The sequence below is a fragment of the Paramisgurnus dabryanus genome, chromosome 7, assembly GCF_030506205.2.
Source record: "Paramisgurnus dabryanus chromosome 7, PD_genome_1.1, whole genome shotgun sequence".
NCBI classification, from domain to species: Eukaryota; Metazoa; Chordata; class Actinopteri; order Cypriniformes; family Cobitidae; genus Paramisgurnus; species Paramisgurnus dabryanus.
Window position 1 is genome coordinate 32,304,664 of NC_133343.1, and position 12,905 is coordinate 32,317,568.

The 12,905-nt window shown below is 36.1% G+C and overlaps 3 protein-coding genes across 3 annotated transcripts in view; all 3 read right to left on the bottom strand.

Annotated features, from left to right (window-relative positions):
* The window catches only part of LOC141282386 (uncharacterized), a 219,013-nt gene that overhangs the window by 117,025 nt on the left and 89,083 nt on the right, over positions 1–12,905 (bottom strand). The window lies entirely within an intron of this gene.
* LOC135769856 (odorant receptor 131-2-like) lies at positions 923–1,846 on the bottom strand. The gene has a single exon (XM_065279385.2). It carries the CDS (start codon positions 1,838–1,840, stop codon positions 923–925), a length of 918 nt encoding a protein of 305 aa, XP_065135457.2. The 5' UTR covers positions 1,841–1,846.
* On the bottom strand, positions 6,593–7,507 carry LOC135769857 (odorant receptor 131-2-like). Its single transcript, XM_065279386.2, has one exon. It carries the CDS (start codon positions 7,505–7,507, stop codon positions 6,593–6,595), a length of 915 nt encoding a protein of 304 aa, XP_065135458.2.

Sequence of the window (12,905 nt, forward strand, 5' to 3'; positions counted from 1 at the left end):
GGATTTGTCTGCTAGATTGGATTGTGTTTAATAAACATCTGCACACGGATCCCACTGTGTCAGCATCTTCATTACAAAATAACAGGAAAAACTGTATTAACATTAACAAAGAATAACATGAATGAATACATGCTAAAAATATATTGTTCATTGTTTGTTTATGATACTTGATGCATTTACTTATGTTTACTAATACAATCTTATCGTAAGTAACTGTTACCGGGTTCATATTAGTATAATTTCGAAGTACCAAAAGGACCTAACTAGCACCTGCAAGGTACATATTAATATCTCAAAGACACATATTGGTACCAAATATATAAATTGCTGTACCTAAAGATACATTTTAAGGCCTTTTTGAAGGGTTCTGCCCTAGTGACAGCTGGGCTACATATTTTGACCATTTTTGTCTAACAGTGTACTGTAGATTGCATGTAAGTTTGGTGTTCAAAGTCCCTGCTTTTTTCAAATGATTATATATTACTTAATAATTTGGTACTTATTGTCATAGATCACAAGATGTTGGAAAAAGGCATATTCAATCAAAATAAAGAGTTGCTCTTTCTCTCTGGAATTACATCCTGTATGTGAGTACCATGGAAAGGGATAATATATAGGATTGAGACAGTACACTGGTATGATGAAACATAATATAATATTACAATAAACGTTTACAAGTATGAACATTGATCAACAATTCGTTATTGTTAAATTTGATAAATTTGATCATTTGTACACACCGATACATAATACATCATATATCATTGTCATAAAAGCACTTAAATTACAAACAATTGTTGAAAAGAATTGTGGTAAATAAATAATGATAAAATGTTATTTATGATGGCACAATATTTAAAAATGTATGTCAAAAATGAAGATAATTAAAATAACTTGACATTATTTGACTAAATGAAATTGTTCATGATGGCACAATCTTTAAAATAAAGACTTTACATGTAAAGCATTCCCTTATTTTCTTCGCAAACTTCTGATCACGAGCACCATAAATCAAAGGACTCAGTAATCTTGGAATAATATTTGTGAGCAGATAAACTAAAAAAGTTATATTACTTCTATATGCAGGAAAACTAGATAGGCTGACATAATTAAAAACTGGTGTAAGATAAGACAGCATACAAAGAAGTAATTGCACACCATGCAACAGTATTGTGTTTCGAGCCTTATTCGCTGATCCTTGTGAAGTTGCCTTTTTTGCTGTGAACAAAACTCTGCAGTAAGTATAAATCAAAATTAACCACACTAATGACATATAAATGACTTGTGAATAAGTCGTACGATCCTGGTGGAGTTTGGTAGGAAACACAAATGGTGGGTAGCAAAAAGCAGGAGGTCTGAAGGAAGATGCAGTCTGTGGTAAAAATAAAATAATGATATCTGTCAGTGAAGGGATGGCTCCTACACACCATAAAAAACTAATAAAGATGTAGGTCCTTTGTGGTGTGCAAATCTGATGGTGGTGCAGTGGTTTACAGATAGCAATGAAACGTTCAATGGCCATGCCAGCCAGATTCAATGGACTTATCATAAAGGTAGTTGTAACAAGCGTCAACAATGTGCAACAAAATGCAAAATTAACAAATCGTAAAGTGTAGCTCATCACATAGAGCGTTACTGACACAAAGATCATAATCATGTCATTCATTACAAGGTGAATGTATAAAATATATCTGGAGTCTCTTGAAAATATTGGATTGGTAAAGAAAGTGACCACAAGCATTGCGTTAATAGAATTAATGATAAGTCCAAGAAGAACTATAACAATGTTTTTAACAAAAGCCTCCTCATAACCATCCACAAGTTCAGATGTTAAGTTCATTTTCCAGGTGTTTGCAAGCGAGGATCTGGAAAAACAACATAAGGCACTGGTTAATATGAGGAAGACCCATTTAGTCTTAGGGAAAGAAAGTTTTGCAATAAATATTATTTTAAATATCAAAATAAAGTGAATCTTATTTTATTTTTAACAAGTAATATGTTTCTTTAAATATAATTTTTTTATATTTCTTATTCATATTCTTATTCACATTTTGTTTCAGGTGTTTTGTAAATGGACTTACCTTAGTGTATATCTGTATCTTAATATGTGGCTTTGTGCAGCTTCTCTGAGTTTTAATGCAGTGCTAATGCATGTTTATATGATTTTAATGATTTGGGATTAGGGTGGAGATCATGAATATAAATGAGTTAGTCATTGTCCTGAGGGCACTTCAATTGATTCTAACATTTGCTTTTTGCATTCATTGTATTATATTATTATAGAGCCTGTTTACAAATAATAACCATGGGTGTTGTTAGGCCATTTTAGAGGGCTTTTGTGAAATACACGGTTTCAGCAGTAACAACATAAACAAGCGGCTTTCGTGGTCAACATGTAACTTCCGGTAAACTCTGCTAAGAATAAATAGCAACAAAGTACTTAGTAGTTTATTTATATAACAAGCAAAATAAACAACACGTAGATTACCTAGGAAACCAAAACATTTGTTATTTTCGACAAGGTATTTGTTGAAGAGTTCAGTTTAGCAACTAGTCAGACATTTTAAAAAACTGAAACTGAAAGTAAAGTTTGGACCAGACGCGCATCGTGCGTCAGATGAAACCGTCTCTACTCCAATAAACTGAATAAAGTATATGCCAATAGATTGGGCTTAAAACTCAATGCCATGATGTTTTTATAGATGTGATCTTTTTACTGTATGATGATGAGATTAACTGTGTTGGACTGAACCGTCGCCTTGAACTGGAAAACCCAACGCGCATTTTGTACACGGCATGGGGCTTCCTACCCGAAAATAGCGTACAGAGCAAAATTAGTTCATGTTTGCATTTTTTTGGTTTACGCACAAATACAAATAAACATGTTTTAGCATAGCTGTTGAAGTCATTAAAGTTAAAGGCATGGTATCTCATTTGATCCAGAAACATTTTTAATTAAGCTGGTTAAAAGTCTCCTCACATCCTGATAGCAATCACTATGTTAAGTTGTTTGAATGTATTTGTAGAACTTGTAGAAATCTCATCTGTGAAAGGCGTAGGACCAAAAAATTTTCAATCAATCATAGATCTCGGTCCGAACGGACATTGCCTTTTTTGTCCCTCATCTGTAAGCATCATTTGAATGCCACCGTGCAGCTTGTTCACACAGACACCATACGTCATCGGCACATTCACGTGCGCTCACCTCCCATCTGTAAACAGAGGGAGAACGGCAAACTTTCCTGCTTAATTGACAACCTGCACAGGAGCCACAAAATGAAAGACCTGTTTTATAACAACAACAGCAAAAACTGCCTGGATCAGTAAATAGCAAAAACCCAAATTAACATCGGTAACTTTACTGCTTTACCACGAGATGCAAACAGCTGCAGGAGGTAAAGGGTATAGTTACTACGTCTACACAACTAAAAGTGTCCTTTAACTTTTTCTGATGTAAACCATTTGTTTATGTTGGTTATTTTTGTAATTCACTTTGTACTGCAAAGTTTTCTCACTGGTGAATGAGACATGAGCTGTGGACGTCTGATCTGTGCATGTTCATGTGTTTTGAAAGAGGTGTGACTTTGGATGGCGATTTGAATGGAGGATGGGATCGTGATTTCATTGCTAGTCAGCTACCGTTAGCATTTTTTAAAATTTGATATAAGCAAAAAAGAAGAAAAAATAATTCACTGCTATGACTGTTTGACATTGTATTTTAAAAAGGTTACATAACTTTTTCAAAATCATTAGGGCCCTTTCATACCCAGCGCAGTGCAGCGCAATGTGCGCCGCAAGTGTTTTTTTGCTAGTTTCAGCCCAGTGCAGTTATTATCAGTGTCACCTTGTTAAAATAGCAAATGCATTTGCGCCCATGGGCGTGCTGGTCTGAAAACAAGGTTTGTTCAGGTGCATTGTTGGTGCCAGGGGGTGGTTCTAGTCCCTTTTAAGGACCCTGGCTGTTTCTCAATGTCAAGGATAGTTCCTTGGCAGGACTGGTCTTTCCAAGTCACTTCTTTCAGATACTAGGCGAGGCTCCTTTTTAGAATTTGGAGAACTCTAAAATGAATATGACTACAACTGTGTAATTCTTGTATTTTTTACTTAAGATAAATCAAAAATCATAAGGGCTTGTAATAACTGTATTGGGAGAGTTATATATGTAGGCTCTATGAATTTATTAATATAATAATAATAATACTGGTCCAAATTTACAAAAAGCCATCATAATGCTCTCTTGACATCATCACTGAGGGCTAAGCCCCCCTAAATATAAAATCCTAGAACTGCTCCTGGTTGGCGCGTTGCTTGTGGCACTACGCCATTTACCAACTGTAAAGTCAATGGCAATATTGTTTTTGTTATTTAAAGAGCGTGTTAATATAAACGAGATGATAGTGCGCGTTTGCTTACTACACACATGGACTGCACAAAACCTTTTTAAATATAAAAATTAAAGTATTAAATGTGAAATATTATTATTGAGTCTCTTGGACATGAATAAGGACTGATTATGAGTAGGGCTGTCACAATGATTAAATAATTGTCTCATTGCGATTGTTTGACCTCATTGCGATGATTTCAGATCACCGCAATGATTGCACATTTCTTTAAAAAACACAAGGGGGAGATGCAGTGCCTGTATAAACGAGACAGTATCAGATGTCTCCTGATTGATGTCAGATCAGATTGGCTACTATTTAAGGCCTCTTCTGTTATAGTCAGTTTATTTTGATTTCATTTTTATTTTTAGTTATTTTTCAGACACTTTATTGTGTTTATTTCTTATGAAGAATTTTCAATTTTTATATATTTGTGTAAAAAAATATTTCATAAACAACAACAAAAAAATGCATGAAAATTAAATGTCAAAGCAATAAAACAGAAAATAAATCGTCATAACCATCACAATTTACTAGAAAATTAACCGTCAGCCAAATTTCATAATCGTGACAGCTCTAATTATGAGAAGAAAGAAGGCGTAAAGAGCTGCTTTACCTGTAGCCTGGAAAGTAATTGAATGTTTTGCTTTAAACAAATGCAAATATTGCATTTATTTTAAAATGTTTTTTATTAAATGTTACCCCACAGATTTATTATATAATATGATGACTTTGTAGCTCTGGATATGGTGAGATGAGAACCTTTTTTAAGTAATAGGGAATCGGCATGGTGCGAGCGCAACTGCCACCCCATTTAAGTCAAGCTCTGTCTTTGTTCCTATAAAGGCTAACCTTAAACTGTATTCAACATTTTTATATTTTATTTTTTTATAAAATAATAAAATTTGTTACTGAGCCCCCCTAAAATAAAATTCCTAGAATCGCTCTGATGAAAACAGTGTTTTCTTTCATTTTCAGTTCAATGGTTCAAAGCATTGTGTCAACAGGGCTAAGGGTCATGGTTTGAAACCAGGAAACGCATAACTTGTAAGAGCCATTTTGTCTTTGTAAACTAAATACAGTCACTTTTGTATAATGAGGGAGTACCATCATGTTACATGTGTTGCTGGAGGAAGGCACACACAATTTTTGACCATATCACGGGGATATGCTGTTACCAACAATGCAAACCAACATGGTAAATAAAATGAATAATCTGACCATTCAAATAGTGACCAAGTGTGCATATACGAACATACACTGTCCAACAACCCTCATCTGCTTTAAGTGTAGACTTACTGCTTACATAACTAATAAAAGATGTCTACCTTGTAATACACTGTAGGTCAAAAAAGCAGCTGCCAAATGTATAAATGAATGTAATGTGATAGAGACAAAACATGCATACGGTACACTCAGGAAAAAACTCTCAAGCTGTCACTATAGGGCACCCCATTAAAAATGTACATTTTGGTACAGATACAGTATGTGTACATTTGGCATCAGTATGTATATATTCTTATATGCAAATATATTCTTATCTGTACCTAATGGTACACTTTAGGGCCTTTTTGAAGGGTACTGCCCCAGTCACAGCTGGGGTACATATTTTGACCATTTTTAACAGTTCAAAGTTTGTAAAAAGGGTCTTATATAGCTGAAAATCCTGATTTACTGTAGTTAATTCTGTGTTACCACGGTAGAGTAACAATATTGACATTTGACAGTATGTGAAATGGCAGTCATACACAGAGAAACACACACAGTCCCTCTCTGAAATGCTGCTAGGCATTAACAATACAAAACACAGAAAAACCCACATTCAATCAAAATAAGTTGCTCTTTCTCTCTGGAATTACATACTGTATGCGAGTAACATGTAAGGGGATAAGATATGGGGTTAAGACAGTACACTAGTAATCATCAAACATCCCACAATATTACAATACACTTTTACAAGTATGAACATTGATCAACAATTCATTACTGTTAAATTTGATTTAAATAGCTTATCTTTTGTACACTCCGATACATGATTCATCATATATCATTGTCGTAAAAGCACTTAAGTTATGAACAAATTGTTGTAAAGAATTCTGGTAAATAAATAATAATAAAATGTTATTTATGAAGGCACAATATTTAAAAATGTATGTCAAAAAATGAAGATAATTAAAATAATTTGACTTTATTTGACTAAATGAAATTGTTCATGATGGCACAATCTTTAAAATAAAGACTTTACATGTAAAGCGTTCCCTTATTTTCTTCGCAAACTTCTGATCACGAGCACCATAAATCAAAGGACTCAGTAATCTTGGAATAATATTTGTGAGCAGATAAATTAAGAAAATTAAAGTAGTTCTATATGCAGGTAAATGAGATATAACATAATTCAAAACTGGTGAAATATAAGACAGCATACAAAGAAGTAATTGCACACCGTGCAACAGTATTGTGTTTCGAGCCTTATTTGCTGCTCCGTTTGAAGTTGCCTTTTTTGCTGTAAACAAAACTCTGCAATAAGTATAAATCAAAATTAACCACACTAATGACATATAAATGACTTGTGAATAGGTTGCACGATCCTGGTGGGGTTTGGTAGGAAACACAATTGGTGGGTAGCAAATAGCAGGAGACTTGAAGGAAGATGCAGTCTGTGTTGAAAATAAAATAATGATATCTGCCAGTGAAGGTATGGCTCCTACACACCATAAAAAACTAATAAAGATGTAGGTCCTTTGTGGTGTGCAAATCTGATGGTGGTGCAGAGGTTTACAGATAGCAATGAAACGTTCAATGGCCATGCCAGCCAGATTCAATGGACTTAACATAAAGGTAGTTGCACCAAGCATCAACAATGTGCAACAAAATTGGAAATTAACAATTCGTAAAGTGTAGCTCATCACATAGAGCGCTACTGACACAAAGATCATAATCATGTCATTCATTACAAGGTTAATGTATAAAATATATCTGGAGTCTCTTGAAAATATTGGATTGGAAACGAAAATAACCACAAGCATTGCGTTAATAGAATTAATGATAAGTCCAAAAAAAACTATAACAATGTTTTTAACTAAAGCTTCCTCATAGCCATCCACAGAATCAGATGTTAAGTTCATTTTCCAGGTGTTTTCAAGTGTGGATCTGGAAAAAAACAACATAAGGCACTGGTTAATATGAGAAAGACCCATTCAGTTTTAGGGAATCAAAGTTTTGCAATATGTATTACTTTAAATTTCAAAATAAAGTAAATCTGATTTTATTCTTAACAATAAATATGTTTCTTAAAATATAGTTTTTTATATTTCCTATTCATATTCTTATTCATATTTTGTTTCAGTTGTTTTGTAGATGGACTTACCTTATTGTATATCTGTATCTAAATATGTGACTTTGTGCTGCTTCTCTGAGTTTTAATGCAGTGCTAATGCATGTTCGTATGATTTTAATGATTTGGGATTAGGGTGGTGATTATCCCAAATGAACCCACCTCTTTGCATGCCCAACTACAGAGGGCACCTTCACCACAGTTTTAGTTAGTCTTCCCCGTTCACTACATTTCCCATCATGCCACTTACCTGGAACTGATCATGCTCCTACCTGCAACCAATCAGACTGCCTATTTAAACCCCTCTGGAATATTGAACTATGCAAAGTCTTGATTTGCCCCGTGTGATCATTTCTGAGCGTTATTTTTTCCTGTGAGTGTATTTCCTGTTGTGACCTGGACTGTTATTTGGATTATTGATTGTTATCTGCCTGCCTCTGATCTCTGCCTGTTTCTGGATTATTGATTGTTTTCTGCCTGCCCTGACCCTGCCTGTCCATCGTTTAAAAATCTGGTTTATCCCCTTTTGTTTGTATTGCCCGTGTCATCAATAAAACTCCAAATAAGAAAAGAAGAAGGGAAAATCATTCACTGTTATGACTGTTTAACTGTAACATTGTATTTTAAATAGGCTAAATTACTTTTTTTGCCAAAAATCATTAGGGCCCTATCATACACCCAGCACAGTGCCAAGCAATGTGTGACGCAGGTGTTTTTTCCTAGTTTCAGCCCGCCGCAGTCATTATCAGTGTCATGTTGTTTAAATAGCAAATGCATTTGCGCCCATGGGCGTGCTGGTCTGAAAACTAGGTTTTATAAAGACAAACGTTTGTTTTAGTTTTAAATATAAACACACATCGCTACACAGTAAGGAACCACAATCTACTCAATATTTAAAATAATAGTATTCATTTAAAATTGTAAAAAAATATACATTTAAAATGTAATTATATTCCTCCAATTTTATGCACAGATATGTAAGAGAATAATAGCGTTTTTCACAATGTACTGTTTAAAATCAAGTCAGAGATATGTTGGTTTTTCCCGTTGTTGATGAGTAACAGCTGTGAATGATCACAACGCGCTTAAGTATGGAGCGAGATATGCGTCTTTATTACATGCGATAAATTAAATGATCTGAGAGAAATAAAACTATTTGAAAGAAAAAGTTATCACACTGATAGCAAAGAAGCATTTCATGAGAAAAAAAAGAATATTTGAGAGAAAAAGTTTTCATACCAATAGCAAAAAATAATAATATTTGAGACAAAAAAAAAGTTTTGAGAGAAAGTATTTTCTCATGATAGAACATAAAAAATATAAATTTGAAATGTTTAAAATTATTTCTGAGAAATAAAATCTCTCAAGAATATGTTTTTTGCTATTAGTGTGAAAACATTTTCTCTTAAAAAAAAAAAGTGTTTCTATCAAAACGCTTTTCTTTGCTCTCGATGCAATTTCTTGCTCTCGTGTCAGGATTTTGCTTTCTCTGTGAAAATTGTGTCATGGGCGGGGCCACGTTCCTATTAGCCAGTCGGGTAAGCATCATCTTAGGGCGCACTCACATTATCCAAACCAAACCGCGCTCGGGCGCGTTTGACCCCCAAAGCCTGGTTTGTTTGACTAGTGTGATCGCTTCGTTCCGCGCCCGGGCGCGGATTGTTTAATCGCGCCGCGGCCGGGTTGCAGAGGTGGGCCGGAGCGCAGTTCACTTGGGCTCAGGCGCGGAAGGCTGTGGTGTGAGCGCAATCGCGCCTGAGCGCGATTCAAAAGGTGAAGACGTCAGTTGCGCGACCACTCACCTTCATCTGCCTCCGTAAAAACCTTTTGATGCGCGCAGCGGGGTTACGTGAATGTCCGAGCTGCGCACGTGACAGATCAACTAAGCAATATGATGACATGTGAGAGGGCTGTCTGTAATCGCGTACCAAACGACTCCGAATAAAAAAACACAGACCTATCATTACGGTGGGTTCCAGTGTTAAGAGAGCGCTTTACTTCCTGCTTTTTCAAAACAATCGCATCTTAATGACGAAAGCGCGCCCGGACTCGGATCGATAAGAAGTACAGTGTGAGTGCGTGCACCTGGGGGAGTAGGGAGGGGTGGCAATCGCGCCCAGGCATGGTTTGGTTTGGTTGGGATAATGTGAGTGCGCCCTTATCTTGGGAATCGAACTGAATTATTACACCGTTGTTCGGTTCACCTAGATAGATGCCGTCTCTGCTTTTAGTTGAGCACGGACACTCTAATGTTTGAGTAAGATGATGACACACAACTCGATGGATAGCTGGCTGAGCAAGTTCACAGCACTGAAGATTAAACATTAAAAAATGAAATGGTACTCTTATTCATGAATGAATGTGTATTATATTATTAGTTTGCTAATCGCTAATTAGCCATCATGCTATAGGTGAATGTTTTGATTCACTCCTTATTTAGTGAGTAGTGATCTAGTTTCTACCTTTGCACTGCTAGCCTCAAAGCACCTGAAGAGTAACTGCTTGTTCATCATATACAACCTCCTGTATAACTTTCAACCAACGTTAGTGTGCATGGAGGAAGTACACGCCTAGCTGCCACAGCGCGGGGGGCCACACACGTCGGGGCTACGGTGACCCCACTCCCGATGTCGTACGTGCCAGTGGTGGTATATCATAACTTAAATGTGTTTTTTTGTTTTCATAAAAATATTAACATTGATACCATTATAATAAGATAGCTGCCTGCTATTGGAATCAGTGTGAACAGATGCACTCAGTCTCTCAATATCACAACTATGGTCATATTGAATACACAGCTATGACAATAAATAGGGCAACAAAGTAATAATAATAATAATAATAATTTGTTACACTTATTTAGCGCTTTTCTGCAACACTCAAAGCGCTTTACATATAAAAGGGAGAATCTCCTCAAACACCACCACAAAAAATAAGCTTTGGAGGAACTTGTGAGATGTGAACCATATTTTTATTAACTTATTAAATTAACAGATCCATAACTTAGTAATTATAGATTAAACATATGCTTTGATACTCAAAATAGTATTGGGGAAAAATACTCGAGTCACACACGCATTTCAGTCAGTTCACATGGTTACACACCACACCTTGTATTTCTCACGCTGAGAAGACTTAACTTTTCCTGCTATATACAATTAATAGACGAGGCGCAGGAAGGTTCTCTGTCAAGTTCATAGCTGTCTCGAATTTTTCTTGCGCTCCTCTGATGTCATTCACTTGGACTTGATTTATTCAAAAACTCCCCAACTGCTTTGCAATAAGAAGCTTAAGCTTACCTGAAACTATAAGGAAAATATACGATAGAGGCTTTCTGAAATGAATGAAAGGACTAGAGATGACTTTTGGAGCATGTCAGACATACTTTTTTATAAGTGTAATTCTTGTCACTTGTCACAATTTAACACATCAATAATGTGTTATGTTTGTAACAACACTGGGTGTGTTAATTTTAACACATTGTTTTGTGTTAAACTATTCAACACATTATGTGTTATTTCGTATTGATTTTGAGTTCATGTAAATAAAACACTAGATGTGTTGTCCTTATAAAAAAGATGTCTCAATTTAACACATTCGTTTTAAGAGTGTATGTAAAATACGGGACAAATCGCGTCCCGTATTGATTTGATACACGTCATTTTGCCTGTTAATACGGGACGATTCCGTGTTTCACGGGACGGGTGGCATTGCCACCTTCCATGCACACTAACGTTGGTTGAAAGTTATACAGGAGGTTGTATATGATGAACAAGCAGTTACTCTTCAGGTGCTTTGAGGCTAGCAAGTGCAAAGGTAGAAACTAGATCACTACTCACTAAATAAGGAGTGAATCAAAACATTCATTTGGCATTTGCAAGTTTACCTAGCATGATGGCTAATTAGCGATTAGCAAGCTAATAATATAATACACATTCATTCATGAATAAGAGTACCATTTCATTTTTTAATGTTTAATCTTCAGTGCTGTGAACTTGCTCAGCCAGCTATCCATCGAGTTGTGTGTCATCATCTTACTCAAACATTAGAGTGTCCGTGCTCAACTAAAAGCAGAGACGGCATCTATCTAGGTGAACCGAACAACGGTGTAATGATTCAGTTTGATTCCCAAGACAAGACGATGCTTACCCGACTGGCCAATAGGAACGTGGCCCCGCCCATGACACAATTTTCACAGAGAAAGCAAAATCCTGACACGAGAGCAAGAAATTGCATCGAGAGCAAAGAAAAGCGTTTTGATAGAAACACTTTTTTTTTTAGAGAAAATGTTTTCACACTAATAGCAAAAAACATATACTTGAGAGATTTTTTTTCTCAGAAATAATTTTAAAAATTTCAAATTTATATTTTTTATGTTCTATCATGAGAAAATACTTTCTCTCAAAACTTTTTTTTTGTCTCAAATATTATTATTTTTTGCTATTGGTATGAAAACTTTTTCTCTCAAATATTCTTTTTTTTCTCATGAAATGCTTCTTTGCTATCAGTGTGATAACTTTTTCTTTCAAATAGTTTTATTTCTCTCAGATCATTTAATTTATCGCATGTAATAAAGACGCATATCTCGCTCCATACTTAAGCAGCCATGTGACAGAAAGATAAGTGAACATTGTCCCAATGTCAAGTGAGCTAGGGCCCTTACCAGTGCCCGAGCCTGTGTACACGATATACTGATTCACGACCTCGGGAGCTAGGGAACGAATTGAGACACAGGGCTAGAGACAGGCATGGTGACGGCCATCTTAGACACAGAGACAGGCTTAACTTGAGCTGATTGTGGCAAAACAGGCATAGCATGGGTTGGTGCATTGTGAACAGTCTGGTTTTCCATCCACAACACCCACAGTGAATGGCGATCCACTCATTAGTAGGGATGTCCCGATCCGATCACGTGATCGGAAATCGGCCCCGATCACGTGGTTTCAGACTCGATCGGAATCGGACGTTACCTCCCGATCAGGACTCGGATACATATGCAGGGTTTAAAATCCATTAAGTTCTCGCTCTGCTCCGCGCCAGTGTACGCGCTGCGCTGGTGCGTGTGAACTGAAGAGAATAGGCTTGTTCGACTTCATCCGGCTGCTGGTTCTTGTGGTGCTGCATGCATGACGTCAAAGTTCCGCGAGAACGATTTAAAAGCAAACTCCTCCGTATGATTTCGCGGATCA

Excerpts from the sequence above, each read along its gene's own strand:
- LOC135769857 (XM_065279386.2), bottom strand. The coding sequence starts at position 7,507 with ATGAACTTAACATCTGATTCTGTGGATGGCTATGAGGAAGCTTTAGTT.
- LOC135769856 (XM_065279385.2), bottom strand. The coding sequence starts at position 1,840 with ATGAACTTAACATCTGAACTTGTGGATGGTTATGAGGAGGCTTTTGTT.